General features: G+C 51.1%; 2 protein-coding genes across 3 annotated transcripts; both read right to left on the bottom strand.

Annotated features, from left to right (window-relative positions):
• Positions 1 to 16: 16 nt before the first annotated feature.
• LOC148401170 (CD81 protein-like) lies at positions 17 to 10154 on the bottom strand. 2 transcript variants are annotated; one of them, XM_088370569.1, is made up of 8 exons: positions 9948 to 10154; positions 6645 to 6759; positions 3683 to 3780; positions 3525 to 3599; positions 3248 to 3370; positions 2913 to 3011; positions 2486 to 2569; positions 17 to 2411 (listed from the first exon to the last, which is right to left on the bottom strand). In XM_088370569.1, exons 1-8 carry the CDS (start codon positions 10011 to 10013, stop codon positions 2349 to 2351), a joined length of 723 nt encoding a protein of 240 aa, XP_088226695.1. In that variant the 5' UTR covers positions 10014 to 10154; the 3' UTR covers positions 17 to 2348. The 2 variants fall into 2 exon arrangements, with proteins under 2 accessions (XP_088226695.1, XP_088226694.1); XM_088370568.1 differs by lacking the exon at positions 6645 to 6759 and having other exon boundaries at positions 9948 to 10150.
• A 1013-nt stretch (positions 10155 to 11167) lies between these two features.
• On the bottom strand, positions 11168 to 15636 carry LOC148401169 (tryptophan 5-hydroxylase 1-like). The gene is made up of 11 exons (XM_088370577.1): positions 15500 to 15636; positions 15222 to 15420; positions 14811 to 14923; positions 14664 to 14731; positions 14390 to 14586; positions 13915 to 13977; positions 13776 to 13848; positions 12765 to 12891; positions 12575 to 12670; positions 12018 to 12151; positions 11168 to 11821 (listed from the first exon to the last, which is right to left on the bottom strand). The coding sequence occupies exons 1-11, from the start codon at positions 15614 to 15616 to the stop codon at positions 11611 to 11613; spliced, it is 1398 nt and encodes a 465-aa protein (XP_088226703.1). The 5' UTR covers positions 15617 to 15636; the 3' UTR covers positions 11168 to 11610.
• Between the last annotated feature and the right edge of the window lie 2709 nt (positions 15637 to 18345).

Raw genomic sequence — 18345 nt, 5'->3', positions numbered from 1 at the left:
GCACACAATGGCCAAGTTTCTCTGTAAAAGACATTTAATCCCTCATATACTCGGGCAAACAGGAACGGGTCGGCAGTGGGAGGGGCCTGTGGGCTGGCGGCAGCCAATCAGAGAGCCTAGTGGCCCCGCCCACAGCCTCACCCTTTCCTCCACGACGTACCGGACAAAGGAAAAACGAGGCCTCTGCTAATTAATTAGTACATTGGAGTGTAAATACGATAACAACGACGTGGACGACGACGAGACACTTTGAGGAGGAGGACGTGGCCGTGGTCCGCTTGGTCGGCGGCTCGGCTCGGCTAGGCTAGGCTTGGCTCGGCTCGGCTCATTAAGGGTGACTGACGGACGGACGGACGGACGGAACCGACCGGTGAGCAACATTAGCGATGATGGCTTTCAGCGCCAAGCTAACACGTCGATGATAGCATTTTCATTCGTCCAATCTGTTTAGAACGCGAGTCGAATGTCAACTTTCAGGCAGGGGCATCCAAAGGGCAACATGCGTTGCAGCTAAGATATCGATGCAGAAAACAAACAAACAAACAAACAAAAACAAAAAAACCATCCACGCTTCACGTGACGGTAACTTTGCTCTTCTTTTCTTTTCAGTGTAATCCTTCATTAAGCCTTTATCGCATGTAAAACCATTTCACCACTTTTACAGAATGGGGGCGGTGCTGGCGAAGCGTTCGAAAGAGAGAAAGGAAAAAAACAAAAAGGGCAAACAGCGCTTACGTTACGGTTAGCAAATATCTTACAGCAGTCAGCAATACGACCTTGTTTTGCTTCAGCGTAACAGCGATGCGGGTGTTTTGTTTTGTCAAGCCGATTGTTTGGTCTTATCGCTGAGTAAAAAAAAATCGTCGTCATCATCATCTTGTGGCAGTATTTTCCAAAGGGATTTTGTAAAGGTGACATTTGATCACATCAGCACTTTTTTGTTTGGATTCCAAAAAGTTGCACTTTTGTTCAACGTGCTAAAGACGTATGCCACGACGAGTGTTCTGAAAGCACAAATCAACAGTTGTCATCGTTTGGACTTTGTTTCTTTAGCTTTTAGAATTGCGAAACATATGTGGTGGTCCAAATCTCCGAATTACAACGTTTTTGCTCTTGACGTTTGCTTTTATTCGTAACCTTGGTCTACTTTACAAACCATCCGGCAGACGCAACTTTTCAAATGAGGCGCTATGTGTAATTGTACAAACAACAATCATTTTGAACGTTGACTTCATATTTTTCAAAATCCTACCTGGCGGGCCGGGCACAAATATTTGGACACCGCCAACGTGAGTGAAGCTGGGCTCGCTGTGCAACAAAAAATGGACTATTTTAGTATGTCGTTGGCATTTTGCCGCTCGTTTATAGAACATCCGATTTATCGTTATCGCCGACAAAGTACACATTTTGTAAGCTGACGTGGTTTTTGTTTTCATTTTGCCAGTGCAGGCAAGTTAAGTGTCGTTCACAGAAAAAGAATGGAGTTACTATTTTCTTTTGGGGAATTCTGATCAACTTTCTTTTTGGAACGACAAAAGGTTTTTGGACACCCGTGCCTGACGCTTCCACCGATCGACTTCATCATTGTAAGAGCGTCGTTTGCGTTTTTGATTTTTGATTTTTTTTTTCCCTCCAATTTTTTAACGCATGTAAACATGCGGCGGACAGCATCCAGACTTTGGTTCCAGCTTTCCCAAAAAGTGAGACAGGAAGCGAGTGAACGTGGCGGACAAAGCGCCAACATACGGCAGTGCGCGGTTACATCCATGCGCTCAAAAAGCACGGTTAATATCTATATATATATATATTTACACACAGTTTATACATCCAACAGTGGGGGGAGGGGAAGGGGGGGGGCAAAAACAACTTCAACATGTTATCAACAACCCATGTGCCCTCCTCAACTGGGGCAAAAATGGACTCGCAAATCATTGTCAGATTATTTGTGAATACCAAAAGTAAAGTCTCGAGCGAAAAGGCTTGCTCCTTTTCTCCGCTTATTGGTCCCAAACTGGTGTTTGTGGTGAAACCCATGTTCTGTCGCTGATGACTCGAGAACAGTGAAGGAAGGAAGGAAGGAAGGAGAGATTCTCAAGCGACGCTCGCTTGTACATTTTTGCGAAAGAAGCGTTTCAAACTGCAGTTTCTTTCTGCCAGAGGAGGGCACCCGGGTTGTGCTTTCAAAAAGAGGATAGATATACTGTTGCGTAGCTACACGGGGGTGGGTTAGGTCGGCTCGGGGTTAGGTGGGCTCCAGCGCGGGGGAATAAAAGACGGACGGGCGCCACCAAAACGCCACCATGCGGGAATCCAGCAAGCTAAATGCGGCAGAGGAACGCCGGCTAGGACTAGTAGACGGGACTGTTGCGGATGCCGCAGCACAGGACCATGCTGAAGATCATCTCGAAGATCTGCGCACGTATGCACAAAACGTTGTTACCGGGGCTTGCCCGCCCGCCCGCCCGCACGGCGACGCTTCACTTACCATGATGATGGCGACCACCAGGGCGAAGATGCCGATCAGGTAGATTTTGTCGGAGAACAGCTCGGTGATGCGGTTGTGGCAGCTCTACAAGACCGCCCCCCCAAACAATGAAAGTGACAACATCAGTCCCAAGGGAAAAAAATGAAAAAGAAATCAAACAATATATGACAATATATTGAAAGTTGGACGTTAACTTCAAAAAGGAATGCTTTTAAAATACAACCATGTCAGTCAAAAAGCAATAAGAAATACGCTCAGGTGTAAAAAATGGAATGCAAAAAACAAAAGTACATTAGCCACATCCCAGCTCAAGACAAATGGATTTTAAAAATTCACCAGCAAAATGAAAAAGCCTCAAAATGAATGAAAGAAAGAATAAACAACGGTCCAACTTGTGTAGGGAACTTCAAACTTGGAGTGGACTCACGATGGAGGTTCCGGAGCTAGGACAGAGGTCGGTGACGCCCAGCATGTCGGTGAATTGCGTCAGAATGGACGTGCCTTGACCTTTGCCACAGCAGCTCAGCTAGAAAGAAAAAAAAAACAAAATCAAGCGGATGCTCCCCCCCCCCATTCTGGGAAAAAAAATACTTCACTCTATCATTGTTCTGTTTTTAGCAAGGCACTTGAACTTGGCTCATTTGACATTTGGGCGTGATGTTATCGCGCCCAAACGTGGCAAGGTTCACATTCGAATGTGACAAATCGAACATTGCGATACGACGGACGGACGGACGGATGGATCGGCGCTCATGTTCGTACCGTCTCGTGAAAAACTTTGAGCACGGAGGCCGCCGCCCTCTTCTTCTCCGAGTCAGCGGTGACGCTCTGCGTCATGGCTTTGTCGTAGATGGAGTCGTAGAAGTTGATCATCTCCTTGGAAACCTGCTCCGCAGTCAAAAAGGCTTGCTCGCATCAGAGCATTGGTGTCAAAGCCGAGGCCGGCCGGGGGCCAGATACGGCACACCGAATCATTTTATGTGCCCCCCCAAGTTACCGTCATGCAATCTATGCCCCCAAAAAGCTCATGTGGCCTTACAGTGTCTTTGTGCATGAAGCCCCAGATTCCGGCAGCCACTTCGCAGGCGAACAGGATGACCAGGCAGGCAAAGAACTGAACAAGAGCACCACAGCACAGCGTAAACACGGACGCCGCCGTCCGGCTCTGGTGGCGGCGGCGGCGGGCGGGCGACTGACCGTTCCCAGCAGGCATTGCGACTCCTGGATGGCGCCGTAGCATCCCAGGAAACCCACCACCATCATCACCGCGCCCACCGCAATCAGAATGTGCACGCCTGAAAAACAATATTTGAGCTGAGACAAGAGATGTTTCTTTGCCTAATGAATCCAAATGCTGGCTATTAGCATGAGAAGACTTTCAAGGAAGGAAGTTCAAAGAATTGATTTCCGGGGCAGTCCCTTGGTTCTCTCTCTGCTGACGGACGGACGGACGGACGGGGTGACATTTTCAGCCCTGTCCCTCTCTCAGCAAAGAAATCCCAAATGGAACAGGAAGTGACTGAGCGAGCGATGATGATGCTTGAAAGCAGACAGGTTTGCCCTTCTCTTGAATCAAATGCAACTCGTACGCGTTGCGATGATGTCACTGCGGTTGGAAGCGGAGGCCGGGCCGCCGCCATCATCATCGTCATCTTCGTCGTCATTAGCCGGCCTCGTCAGGCGTGTAATTCAATTGCGGCCCGGCATCCCCGCTCCGTCCGCAGAGCCACTCGCGCTAATGCGCATTTCTAAATCAATACCTTGGCCAAAAGCCAGCCCGCCCAGCCGGCCGCCATCTTTCATAGCTGCCGTAATTCCATTTCCCTTAAGCGTCCTTTCCTGTCCAGCTTGATTTAATCGCCCGCCTGCCGCCGCCGCCGCCATCATCTACGCCAATCGGCCAAGGCCAGATCTCACGTGGTGTGACAGAGAAGTTGGCCCGTGGCTAATTCTGCTAGCTCGTGCTAGAGCAAAGAGCAAAGATGGAGGCTCGTCGTCAACCAAAAAAGTCTTCAACTTGAGATTGAACCTGCAACGTTGGCAAATAATGTCGGCGCTTGATGTCGCCTCCAGATGTGCTGCGCTAGCCCCAATTAGCTCGACCGCCCGACCGCCATTGTTACAGGACACAATGCGAGAGAGAGGCCTTTGCCTCTGCCGCTTTCCGTTTCCTGTCCTGGCCTTTATTTTGAAAACAGATGTTCACTTTTTAGCCTGGTTCATCATTCCTGGATGTGTTTTTGCCGCTCGAAAATAAATCGAGCTAGTCCACAGAAAATTGACTTGGCCAGAGCGTTCCTCCCTTGCTTGCCAGTTGCTATTCCACGCCGCGGGCAGGCGGGCGTCTCTTTGTCCTTTTTTTTTTTTTTGGAAGACATCTTTGCTTGACGTTCACTTTGCCTCCCTCCGCCGAAAGCGGGCATCTTTTAACAGGACGCCGTTATCAACACAAACGAGTCACATGACGTGAAAGTTTTGAAATCGGACGGACGGCTAGCATAAGCGTCAGTTTTTGCTTTTCATTGAAGGCTACAGACCAAATCAATTCAAAGGGGGAGTGAGGTGCTTTCCTTCTTCCTTTGTATCGCTCTGCCACAGTTTTGACATCCTCCACGGTTCTAAAGCATATTGACTTTTGTTTTCCTCCCCCGTCGCCACTAACGAGGCGAGCAAAGTGCTCTGAGCGCGTGACCCAATTCTCTCGAGAGGTTGGCCAAAAGCCTCAAAGTGGCGGCTCTGCGCAGGAAATGACAAGAGGAATTTGTGACTCATCAAATGTTGGAGCGGGAGCCGTCTATCTCCTGGACCGCTAACATGGGGACGGACGGACGGACGGACAGACAGACTACTTGGGCGCCGCAGATGTGCCAAGCTTCCACTGTGATCATTTCCAGGCGACGAGGAGGAGGGGCCTTTTGGCTGAAGGGAAGGAAATAGAAGGAGAAAGGGGAAGAAAAAAAAAGAAAAGAAATCGAGGCGCGAGACAGCGTGACTCGCATGCTAACCACCAGCAGATGGGGAAGAAAGGGAGGAGTGAGGGGGAGGGGTGCGGCCGGCCGACCGGCCAGTGAGGAATTTTTTCCGACACCGACGAGGGAGGCCTTTTCTTCGCTCCTTGGCTTTCCCTAAATGGGCGACGACATCACGGCCGAGGCCTTTCCTCCATCACGACAGAAATGACTAAAAGAAAAGTCCTTCTTTGGGGGGGGGGGGCATTACGTGTCACAATCACAGCAAGCCACCAAATTCTTGCCGGCCGCGTCCCAGTGGCGCTAACCCTATAACTCGCGGCAGTCAGCGGAGTCAGAAGGGCATCAGGGAGAGCTTGCTTCGTTTAGAATGCCCCAAAGGCTCAAATGGGGTAAACCTGCTCAGACGAGCGAGCGAACGAGCGGCCGGCTGTCAAACGGACCCATGGAGCTGGAGCCTCAAAGTCACAATGCGGCTGGCGCCTTTGCCGGTGGCGGGCCGTTGTGTGAATTTGCCTGGCGCCGGCCGGGCTTGTCGCTGACGGCGGTGGTCAAAAGTTGCGTGAAAGCCGGATGCTTTCAAAGGCTGGCGCTCTGGACGCCTTTCACGTGAGTGAGCGTGTGGATGTCACGTTTGTCTCCATCAATAGTTGATGTCCATTTGAGGCGGACTCCGCTGGAGGCGGGGCTTTGCACCCACGGGGCCGGCCGGGCGTCAAACGCATGTTGCTCTCTTGGCTCCGGCCCGCCTGGTCCGTTGAAAAGGCATCCGGGCCTTTTATTGATTGAATTTTCAACACGTCCCTTATAAAAAAGGAAAATGGATCAAAATAGCCATGTCGTCACTCCCCTCAAGAAGTGAAGAAGAGGGAGGGAGACACAAGAAGGGCACCAAGTGTGAGCTCCAGAAATACAATCCAGTCACCAATGATCATACAAAACTATGGATGTGCTCTCCTCATATTTCTTTACTTTGGAGCTTTCCCCCTTCAATTGGGTTGTTCTGTTTCTGATCCAGTTCAAGCTTCCTGTAAAGTCAAAATATCGGGGGCATATTTCAAGCAGTTTTCATTTTGAAAGAGTGTGTGAAAGGTGCCAACTGACCACGAGTGTGGGCCAGCTTTATGTTGTGTTGTCTGTAAAGGGGGAAGCAAGAAAGAAAGGGGGGGAGGACGGACGGACGGACGTACTGATGTAGAAGGTGCCGGGCGCCTGCTGTCCCTCAAAGTTGATCTCCAGCAGGCTGCTGGTCTGCGGGTCGTGACGCAGCCACAGGGCCACGCCCAAAATCACGCAGCCGGCCAGCTGAAAGAAAGTAAAAGTGTGACGGTGTCTGAAATTTCAATCAAGGAGGTGGTGAAAAAGGTTGCATTGTACGTTGCTTTCGCCGGGACGGCGCAAACGCCGACGCGGCGCTCGTCGGAGCGAAAGCCGCCCGGCAACTGCGGCCGCACGACGACGGCGGTGGCGACCAACGCATGCACGCACAGCGGAGCAGAGCAGAGCAGAGCAGAGCAGAGCAGAGCAGAGACGCACCAGAGGCAGTAAAGGATGGAGCAGAAAGCCACTACATGTTTGGTGTTTTCTGCCATTTTTGTTTTTTGAAAAGGGTCCCATGATGGGCCCAAGAAAGCAAAGTTATCATGTAAATTGCGCCCAAAACTTTTGAAGGGTAAGCAGCGCAATTTTTGGCTGTTGCTGCTGTGTGTGCGACTTGCTGGCCTGTCCCTTTCTACTTTTTCAAGTTGGCTTCTTCCGGGAGTTTTGGAAACACCCGGGCGAGCGAGCGAGCGAGCGGCTGGTTTCTTCGCCAAGCGGCACAAAGTCCACGACGCTTGTGGAACACATGCTGATTGCTTCACCATCTGTTGCTCGCACATTCCACAGCGCGGCGGTGGTTGGGAAGGGTGGGGGGGGGTATAGGAGCGAACGTGCGTGGAAAGGTGGGAAAACACCCCCCGAGACGCCCGAGCTCCGCCAATGGCGAGCCAGCCGCCGTCGGCGCTGGCCAATGGGAGCGCGGCTGCTTCAAACATGACCAAGCTGGGCTGTGTTTCAGGAGAATGCGGGGGGATGGGGTGCGGCCGGCCTCCCGCTTCCCATTCGGATCCCTCCCCTCCCCCTATAGCGAGGCCACCTCTTAACCCTCTCTCTCTCTCTCTCAGCGTCCACCCGGCCGTGATTTATGGAAACCGGAGCTAATAACGCTAAAAGCTTTAATGTGGGACGGGCATGCAAAGCGTTTTGCGCACGTTTGTAACTTGCAACACGGGCGGGCGACGCATTTTGCCATCCGAGGCTCCTTGGCGATCAAAAGCAAAAATCGGGAGGGGAAGGAAGGGCGGCCGAACGATGGGTGCTTTTTTACTAGGGCTGGTTCCAAAGCGGGCTCCCCGCGGGGATGTAGCCGTAACAATCAAGAAGGAGACAAGTGCGCCATTTGCTCTCTCCTTTTTTGTTTGCCCGGAAGCACTCAATGGGCAAATGTCAGGCGTGGCCACGGGACACGCGGCGGCCATTACGGGAAGGCCTGCCCATTTGAGCCCACTTGTTTGCCCCAACCGAATTCGGGTGAAAATATCGGCTCGTGACGGACGGTAGAGGACGACGACCCTCGTCGTTTTCGGGGGCCGCGGCAAAGATTGAAAAAGCAACCTTCTTTTGGCCTTCCCAAAACAGATGGAAGGAAGGAAGGAAGGAAAAAGAATTCAATTGTAAATCACTGAGAGACTTGTGGGGGAAAAAAAAGTGAATATGCCAGGAACAAATGGGGGCGAGCGATCAATGGAATCTCTTCAAATTTGACTTGAAAGAGTTGAAAGAAAGGCAGCAAATGAAATGAAAATGGGCCTTGAAGTTGCCCTTCCTTTTGGCACATGTACGTGTGCGTTCTGCAATTATTTGGACTTTCATTTCATGTTCTTCTGGCGGCCGTCTCTCTTGTTAATGTTTCACTTTTATGTCCGACATTCAAGGCGGCTGGCTCCTTGCACTATTGACCAGAGATAAAGACATCCGGCGTCAAGCGCGAGATCAGCCCGCCCGCCCGCCCGCCGGACCACTTGAGCTTCCCATGTGCGCGCAAAGTGGCCTGCAAAAGCGCCCGGTCATCAGCGACCATTCATTTCCGTTCTTATTACGCATCCGTCAATTGGACTTGACACTAACACAAGTGTGCGCACACACACACACACACTCACACTTACAGGATTACTAACAAAAAGCGTGCTTAATTGCTCACCAAAATCACATGCTCATTCAAAATGAATACATCAAACACACTCACAAATGTTTTCTCTCCCTTTCTCACACACCCAACACACACACACACATGCAGTAACACACAGTGTGGAAAGAAGGACTCACTCTGACTCAGTGGGAAGACCCACAAAATCCCAGTGACGACCAAAGATGACTATTCCAATGTTTTCGTGTGCGTGGGCTCCACATGGCAACGGAACCACAAGAGCACAAAGTTGTCCCAGTCGGAGGCATGAGCAAATGAAACAGCCGCACATGCTAGCTCCATCAACTAATACTCGTCCTGCTTCAAAGTTGAATGGCATAGAGTTCCTCTGCACAGTCATTTGCATTTTTTCCTTTCCCAGTCGTTTTTGGGAGTTTTTCCTTGCCCTCCCTCCCTCCCTCCCTCTAGGGAGTTCAGATCAGCGGATGTTGAGGAAAAATGGTCAATTTTGAAGGCCTCTGACACTTGTCTGTGATTTAAGCCTATTGAAATAGACTGGACTTTGGTGTGAGTATCAATCAAATTTCTCGACTCACAAAATGTTTCAACATCTAACATCGTGGGCGTGGCCAGACGTGTGTGGCGGCGGCGTAGTCGTCACGGGGAATATTGCATTTTGTGTGATGCCAAGGCTAGAACCGAATAACGAGAATACACACACACACACACCGTCTCGCAATCAAACACATCCACTTCACATATAATAAAACACAGTCGCACGCGCACGCAGCACCACACAAGACACACTCGTTCACGCTGACAGACAGAAAATTGGCGCGGCAGATGGAAACCACCAATTGATAAACACACGCAGAGAAAGACAAGACTCGCGCAGTCGGGCGGGCGGGCGCGCGCGTGATCACAAACCGTCGACAAAACGATGACTCGGAGTGCAACATTTGAAATGTGCTAAATGGCGTAAACGCGGAATTTGTGAATCAGGCTAAAGCAAAGTCTCGCACCCCCTCGACAACGGAACCTGTGTTTCGCTTTGCGGGGCTCCACGCGCTTGTGGTGTGGCGGATTTGACGTACATGCGCTGGCCGGCCGTCTGGCCGCCCGCCCGCCCGCCCGGCCGGAGCCTCGCAAGCTCCGTCGGGCCCTGAAGCGAACGACTCGACTTGACGCGCGTCGAGCGCCCGCAGAAGAAAAACAGGGTGCTCGGGTGGGGCACAACGAGGCCATAAAAAAAAAAAAAAAAAAAAAGACACGCAGGCACGCACGGTGCCATGGTTGGAGCGCTCACCCAGAAGATGAAGTTGCAGAAGAAGAGCAGGTACTTGATGCATTTGGTGCAGCCCTCGACGCCCATGCTGACAGAGATTTGGCAGACGACTTGACTTAACGGGACGGCAACGAAACGAAACGAACGGCTCCACACTCCAAGAAGAAGACAACACCCAACGCGAGGAGCTTCCCCCGAGACCCCGTCCTTCTCCTCCTCCTCCGCTAGTCCCCTGGACCCTCCCACCAGGCCCTCCCCCCCGCTTCCCTCCCACCAGGCCCTCCCCTCCCCTCCCACCAATCCAAGGGCTGCGACGCCAGGCTGTTTCCCGGCACGCCTCTCCCAATCAAATGGCTCGTGGGTGGGTGACGTCTCTTCCGCCCATTTCTGCTTCACGTCTCGAGTTGTCGCGATTGTATTCGATTTCTGTGCTGTATAAATTGTCACCTGGGGTTGCGTAGATCTTCTTATGACTGTTAATGTTAATGGAGGTGTTTAAAGGCGCAAATGGGCCATGTGGAACGCGGGACACACACTGCGCTGACTACAATTCCCAGACTGCACCGCGATAGGTGCTCGCGCCTCCAACGCTCGCACGCACGCACGCACGCACGCACAGCCAAAGTAGCGCGCTCTAGTTCTGCCCGTTTCAACACATTGATTCGTTTGATGTCACTTAGGGCCACGTTATTCCCATTTATGGATGCATTTTGAGCCCACATTTGCTGATACTGTGGCAGAAGCGCGTGTTGAATCAATGAAGTGTGAGTCAAGCCTCAAGCGAACGAACAAAGCGACAAAAACAAAGTGACGTATGAACCCGCCCCCGACTGCCCGCCTGCTGGGCGAGAGCTCGGTCCCGCCCGGTCCGACTACGATTCCCATCATGCACTGCCTAGCTATTGCAGCTCAAGGATCAGCGTTTTGATCTCTTCAAATGCATATAAGCAATTTCCATATGGTTGAAATTATTATCCGGAGTCTCGCGATCCATCCACAATGAGTCTTCGCGTAATTGCCCCCCCCCCCCCCCCCAAAAATGCCGCTTACGTCACAAGTGCCACAGTGTTGCAACAGTCGGTCGCGGAGACCCAAGAAAGGAGGGAGGGAGGGAGGGAAGGAAGGTGAGCGAGAGAGCGAGAAAGTGAGCGAGCGAGCGAGCGAACCTTTTTGGCAGCAAGCAGCGTGTTGGCGCTTTGTCAAAAACTACCATGGTCGCCTTTTGTCTTAGCGCCCACAAAACTGGCTGTCATGTATTTTGTTGTGAAAAACCTGTGTTTGGTTTTTATTCTTATTTTATTTTTGCTTGTTAAAATCAAGACAGTTACCAAAATGAATCTAAAGCTGTTCAAAATGTTGGGGCTGCTCAAAAGTGGGCTCGTCACACCTGTCAAGTCAGCAAAGGCGCTCTTAATAACAAGCATTTGCGCAAGTAGCTCTTGATACCAGCTTCATTTTATGTTTCAAACATGACAACATTGACGCTTGCAGAACAAACCACAAATGGCGTCATTAGCTCTTTTTCATCAGCAGAGAATAGCGTTGACCTTTTTCAGAAAATGGCCTTTTTCCCTTCTACAAAGTTAAGAACATTTTGGAGTCACAAATCATGATTGCGTTCATTCAACCAAGACTTCATTTCATGTCGACGAAACGTCTCCGGCTGGCCTTAGCACAAGCTCGCTCACGCGTCACAGGGCGACGGCGGCGGCGGGCGGCGCTGCGCTGCGCTGCGCCTGCCCAGCCTGTTGAGGGCGTCGTCCACCACGTCCAGCTCGTGGCGCAGATCTCGGAGCAGCGTTTGGATGCTGCCGCTGTCCTTCAGCACGGCCACGCTCTGCGTGTACGCGTCGTAGCGCACCGAGAAGGGCCGGCGGATGCGCTTGGCAAACTCCCTGCGAGCGAGCGGTTGCAAAAAGGCTCACCATTTTACAAGGTTCAAGTAACTTGGGTGCTTAGCCGGAGATTTTGGTTGTTGTTCTAAGTTTGAAGGGCCAATCTTACGACAATGTTCTTTCGAAATATGTTTAAAGTAGGAAGCCTTATTTACACATTTCGCGGACTCAACGTATTTTTTTTTCTTTCCCCGACCTCATTTTGCTCTTGGCGTCGTCGAAGGTTTCGGTGACGAAGTAGACGTTCTGGAAGGCGGTGATGACGCATTCCTCGTCGCACGTCAGCCGAGGATCGAAGGGACGCACCTCGGCCTCGCCCGACAGCGCGTGCTCGCCGCAAAGGACGCACACGCACAAAATTACAAACACGAGCAAAACAAACAAACAAACAAAAACGTCCTTCTGAATTCAGACACCCCCGTTTTGGGTTTGGCCGCCAAGGGGCAGCAACATCGCAAAATGGAATGCAAACTAATTCAAAACTGCACTGATGACCAACTATCAATTAAATGGCAAGCTAACGATAATAACAAAACTGAATTGAAGTGATTCAGTCTTGAAAATTACAATTGCCATGATTTAAAAAAAACGCAACAAACTAAGAATCACACGGGCCATAACAATGTACAAAACTAATTGCGTATCAATACAAACCAATGAATGAAAAACAAATCGCTGACATTTACGTTTAAAAATAGGTAAAAATGGGAAAAGGTTTGCAAAGCGGAAAGTAGGCGGCGGCCTCGGCGCTACCTTGAGCTCGCCCACGGACGAGAGCAGGCCAGCCCCGTAGGCGCGAAGTCGTCCGTCCTGCTTGCACAGTCCGAACTCCACCGTGAAGAAGTAGCACTGAAGCAAAGAGGTTGAGAAAGAGCCGCGCAGCGCAGCGCAGCGCAGCGCAGCGCCGCCGCGCCTCGTTAGGCTCGCTCGCTCGCTCGCTCACCGTGGCCAGTTTGCGCACGGTGTCGTCGTCGGCCCCCAGCGACGCTAAGCCCATCTCCTGCGAGAACTGCGCGAAGCTGGGCTCGGCCAGCAGCGGCACGTGGCCCAGCAGCTCGTGGCATGTGTCCCTGCGCCGGGCGGCCAGACGGGCGGCCAGGCGGTCGGGCGGCCAGGCAGGCGGTCAGGCGGCCGACGCCAGCCACAAAAACAAAAAAGCACATCGTGATAGCGTAGCATTTAGACAGACGTCAGCAACAACGAGCTGTTGTGCCCAAAACCTCAAGGAGGCTTTTGTGTCCCGGACGAAGCCAACTTGCTTCTTTACGCAAGACAATGAAGAGTCTCATAGTGAGATGGTTCATAGTCTGGGGTTAGTCTCATGTATGTTTTTGTTTTTTTTACATGTTAGTGCCCAATAGAGCCACCGAGTTTTTTCAGACCATTTCGTCTTCAGTGACCAGAATGAAAAGGTTTTTCAGAGGCAATTTAGTCATCAACTAGCCCATCGAGGCCCGGGGGCCGGATACGGCCCACCAAATGAGTTTATGTGGCCCGCAAAGACAAATTGTGCATCGACTACAAATTGTTTTCACTTTCAAAAATAGAGAGATTGCGAGCAACCTTTGTTAGCATTCATCTTTTTCAAATATCGAAACACTTTGTACTAGTCTCTGATCTCAAAACTAGCTATTCATCAGTATACTCTAATATATAATATATACGACGTTGACGGTTACGATGGCCCTCGAGGGAAACGATGACCACCATGCACAAAAACGTTACTAGCCTAACGATGAATTGTGTCAAAGTCAAAGCCCATTTGCAGATTTTGACTCAAGTCACGTCGTTTTGTATACATCAGAGATGATGAGGAGGAGGAGGAAGCCATGGTCAACGTTTGAGCCAAAGCAAATTTGAAGCAAAGGCCCACATTTGTGCAAGCACACATGGAACGGGATGGAAATAAAGGGCTCACGCACTGAGCGCTTTTGTGCGCTGCCTTTGGACTTACGGTTCGGGTGTGTAAAAGGGGTCTGAGCTGTGCCGGACGTACTGAGTGCAGTGGAAGACGCGGAAGGCCAAACCTGCCCCGGGCAGGGATATTTGCGTCAAAGAGGTGCCGTATCTAAAAGGCTTGAAAAAGTCACAACCTGCCAGGAAGTCTCGGGGAGACAAGTAGCCCCACACTGGACGGATGCTGAAACCAGAGCGCTCTAGACACACACACGCACACACGCACACACACACACACACACACACACACACACACACGCACACAATATCTGCCTTCAATAGTCCCAAAAATGTGAACGCCAGACTCCAAACTGCCTGTAATGTTAACAAAATCAAACAAAGGTCTACTCAAATTGTTTTCCATCTTTACACATCACAGACCTGCGTCAGCCCGTTTGCTTTTACGACAGACTAACTTGTGCACGTTAGACATTTTAAAAGTGTGCATGCGTGCGAGAAAATGGACAAAACATGCATGTTAGGCTCCCAATTGATGTTGCTTCCTTGACAAAAATGCGCTCAAAAGTCTGTTGCGTACAACTTCCAGGCTCAACCATCTCTGACATGTCGAGCCGAAGACTCGTTTTGGTCTGGTTTTTGCGCTCGGGGCACCTTTGAGGAAGCGCGAGACGTCCTCCAGCTGGGGGATGTTGTCCTCCTTGTAGTTGCAGTGTTGGACCAGCAGGGGAAGGTTGTTGAGAAACTCCTTGCAGGCGTGGCTGGGGTAAAGTTTGTTGAGCTCCCGGAAGACTCGAGCCCAGGTCTGGACCTCCTCCGCCGTGTAGTCCACACGGGGGATCTGCTCGCCACTGCGAACCATTAGCAGCACCGCTTTGAAAAGCAACACAAAGAAGGAGAAGGAGAAAAAAAAGAGGTAGCAACTTACTGTTTGTAGCCGCGAGCCAAATCGGCAAAGTAGTTCCTTCGTTTGCGGTAAACGCTGTCCTTGAATCCCTACAAAGAGACCGACCACATTTGCCTTCTGCCTTGATGGATTTGCCTCGTCGGCTTTGTGACTTTGGCCGTAACAAACCGGATGGTCGGCGTCCAAGTCGGAGCCGTACATCAGGACCTGCTTGCAGAGATCCAGATCGGAAATCTTCTCGGGGAACCAGGGAACTGCCCGCCCCACTGAAACAAATGCATCTGGTGTGTGTGTGTGTGTGTGTGTGAGTGTGTGTGTGTGTGTGTGTGTGTGTGTGTGGTTTTTTTGAAACATGATTGGTTTTGGTCAAGAGGAGCTCGCTCGTCTATGATGATGATGATGATGAACTTGCACTTCTCATTGATGGATGCAAAAAAGTGTACGTTAGCGTTTTCTGCTTTGAGGCGCTTCAAAACACATTTTGTCTGATGTTTATAAAACAACGCTGGAGTGGTGCGAGTCAAATCGATCAATCTACATATGTATGGCCGTTTGGGTGCACGATCCGCACGGGCCCACCGTCCGCAGTCCGGTCTCGGTCCTCGGCATGGCGTTGGCTCTCTGGCATGATCTCCACCACGTCGGCGTGCTGGGCCAGAAGCTGCGTCAGTTCTCTGAGCTGATGGTGATCGCTGTCGCAGTCCACGAAGATCTCAAAGTCGGAATTTCTGCGCTTGGACTTGCGCGACTCGATGTGAACCAGATTGACGTGCTTTTCCTGCCACCCCACGTCAAAGGCTCAAGCTAAAGAAAGCAGCTGGACAGCCGGCCGTGTCTCCGAGGGCGGGCGGCTTTACCTGGAAAGTCCCGAGAGCCCTGACCAGACCGCCCACTTCGTTCTTGAGGGAGAAGAGGATGGTGGCGCCGGCCTTAGCGGCCGTCTTGCCGGAGACGCTCCCGGAAGCCGCGGCCATCTGCGGACGGAAAACGTAAGCCCGTGCGTGGCGCAAACACCGGGCCGGACTGGACCGCGCCCTAGTCACATCTATGACAAGGAACACCCGAATTCAAAATGAATCGTACATAACATGGAGTAGAGGAAAGGTGTTTAGAAAACCCAAATGTTTACGGTTCTTATTTTGATGACTGGAGGGCCACGTGTGGGCCGCTGACCCCCACTTGCCTCTGCTATCTGGCTGAACGTTCGTTCATCTGTCCATCTGGAGGAGGGAGAGCGTTGGCACCAAAGCGGCAAAGAGCGCAATTGTTGGAAAGGCGCCAATTTGCGGCTGAAAACGTGAAAACCAAAACATGACAACTAAAAGGCCCGTTCTTAGCTCCAAACAATAATGCTCATTTATGCGCTGGTGATGACAATCGTGCGAGCTTCGGTTTTGGTGCTGTAAATAAATCTTGCCTATTATCTGCTCGACCTTTGAAATAATGGTGAAAACTCGCCAAATAAGCTCGAATGGTGTTGCTCGCACAGCAATCGAACGTTTGTGCTACTTACAGTCTATTTGGAGTCCCGCTCGGAAGACGTTTGAAGATGGGCTCGCTTTGGCTTCCTCGTGTCCACGCAGCCTCTTGGGAATGATCGACAACGCTTCTGACGCTCTTGGCATAAGACCTGTGTGCGTGTGTGTGTGTGTGTAGGAGGCGTTCATTTGTCATTGCGGCTCAAGGTGTGGGGGCGGGGCTCCTCAGGTGGGAGGAGCGGCCCCATCCACCCACTTATCGGAGCTCGGCCGCTCATCCAAAAGCGGAAAACATTCTGAATCTTGGTTCCGGTCAATTGTCATTTTTCAAGTGCGACGTCAATTGGGAACGGAGCCCAAACGGGGATCCTCAAATTGAGAAAAGGAATGAACAGCGTGAGCGTGACGGTTGCCCTCCTCGCCCCAAGCGAGAGACAGGAAGTCTCCATCCCTCCCATCCGTCAGGCCGCTTAATGACATCTGAGAGCTAAATGCGGACACGTGCGATCTGAAGATGCCGTCCGCTGGGTCATCTGCTTCACCTTCATGTGATTAGGCGCACGCTAATTGAGGAGCGCACGCCGCCTTGATTGCGTTTGCCTCGGTCGAGGGGCAACGTGGCGGGCGATGAGCCCAGAGAGCCCGTGACGAATGGCAGGTGCGTGAGGACCGTCCCACTCTAGTGATGTTTGATGCACTGACCAAAAGATGTCAAAAGCCAATGTGTATTTGTCTTCTTGCGTCCCACAGATACATATCAGTGAAGCTCTCCATCCCGAGCTACGGGAGCCCGAGTCTCCCCACATTGAGGAGGAGGAGGAGGAAGAAGAAGCGCTTCTCCACCTTACTGAGGAGGAAGCGGGCCCACATTGTTCTTGCATTAAAGAGGAATTGGATGACATCAAGCGGCCTTTGACCTTTAGCCCCTTGAAGAGTGAAGAAGACAAAGATGGAAGTGAGGATGACAGCAGAAGGGCAGAGCTTACAAGTAGCAGAAACTCAACGGAAGGTGACGGACGAGCACGAGCAGACGGCCTCTTCGCCCCACTGGCGGCGGATGACGACGGCATGACGTCGCACGCACTCTCCCCAAACTGAGGAAGATGAACACTCACAAAGCCATGTGACTTGTCACACTGATGACAACAAAAGCACGGAATGTTCACAGTGTGGGAAAACAGTGAGTTCCAAATGGAATTGCACACGAGAACGCACACGCAAAGATTCACTCGGAAAGGACAAATAAGGACACACGCCAAAATACTACATACTGGGGAGGAGAAACCTTTCGCCTGTTCACTTCCTCGGTTTAGCGACGCACACCAAAGCGCACACTGGAGAAAAACCTTAAAGATTCTACATTTAGGGATATTGAACGAGGCACGCGCAAATATACGCAGGAGAAAAACCTTTGGCCTGCTCAATTTGCGGCGAAGCCTTCTTCTCTCAAACGGAAAGTTTAACAATCCACAAAGAAAGAGAAATCTTTGGCCTGCTCACTTTGTGGTCAAATATTCTTTTTAAAGACGAGTTGAAGAGTGCAGGAAAGAACGCACGCTAGGGAAAAACCTTTTCCATGCTCAGTTTGTGGGAAAAGCTTCTCGGGAAAGCACAATTGAACGACGCACGCAAGAATACACAGCGGCCGGTGAGAGATAACCTTTTCCATGCCTGCTTTGTGGGAAAAGATTCTCAAGGAAGGGACGTTTAGTAAGTCACACACAAGGCAACACACTGGAGAGAAGCCATTCACTTGCAGTGTGTGTGTGTGTAGCAAGAGATTCTTTCATCAGATTGATGTGAAGAGACACAAATGTGCAGTGGTCAATTGGATGTCAAACTCGATAGCGGGACGTCGCTGGAAGAGCGCAAATGTGACTTTGACTCGAGTACGGTGGGGGAATGTGAGACGTCCCTCCTCCGCGACTGGCTCCTCGTCTGAGCTCAGGCACCAAACCACTGACCAAAGAGCACGGAGATGCGGTAAAGATCCACGTACCGATCTTTTTCTGGCTTCTGAGTGCATGACATCTTAGATTTGTTTTGGTTTTTTGGGGGTGATGTGCGAGCATGTTTGCAACTGACTTGAAATGTATACCCTATCTATCTCCTGTTGAACAAATGAAATAATCAATCGTGCGTCTTGACTATTTTTCCGGTTGAACATTTTGGACGTTCGAGCGCAAGTCACGTGACATGGACGTGGCTGCATTGGCACGTAGCCA

The sequence above is a fragment of the Syngnathus floridae genome, chromosome 3 (assembly GCF_059516105.1).
Source record: "Syngnathus floridae isolate MCC-2025c chromosome 3, RoL_Sflo_1.0, whole genome shotgun sequence".
Classification (NCBI taxonomy): domain Eukaryota; kingdom Metazoa; phylum Chordata; class Actinopteri; order Syngnathiformes; family Syngnathidae; genus Syngnathus; species Syngnathus floridae.
The sequence above is the reverse complement of the archived record's forward strand: the minus strand, read 5'-3'. Positions and strand labels throughout refer to the sequence as shown.

Bases quoted from the DNA above. Each gene is read 5' to 3' on its own strand.
- LOC148401170 (XM_088370569.1), bottom strand. From the start codon at position 10,013: ATGGGCGTCGAGGGCTGCACCAAATGCATCAAGTACCTGCTCTTCTTC. The intron at 3,781-6,644 runs GTACGTCCGTCC...ATTGTTTTTCAG, and splicing joins GCCCGGCACCTTCTACATCA to GCGTGCACATTCTGATTGCG. The intron at 2,570-2,912 runs GTGAGTCCACTC...GCGGTCTTGTAG, and splicing joins CTAGCTCCGGAACCTCCATC to AGCTGCCACAACCGCATCAC.
- LOC148401169 (XM_088370577.1), bottom strand. From the start codon at position 15,616: ATGGCCGCGGCTTCCGGGAGCGTCTCCGGCAAGACGGCCGCTAAGGCC. The intron at 15,421-15,499 runs GTAAAGCCGCCC...GTGGGGTGGCAG, and splicing joins GGGCTCTCGGGACTTTCCAG to GAAAAGCACGTCAATCTGGT. The intron at 11,822-12,017 runs GTCGGGGAAAGA...GCTCGCTCGCAG, and splicing joins GACGCCAAGAGCAAAATGAG to GGAGTTTGCCAAGCGCATCC.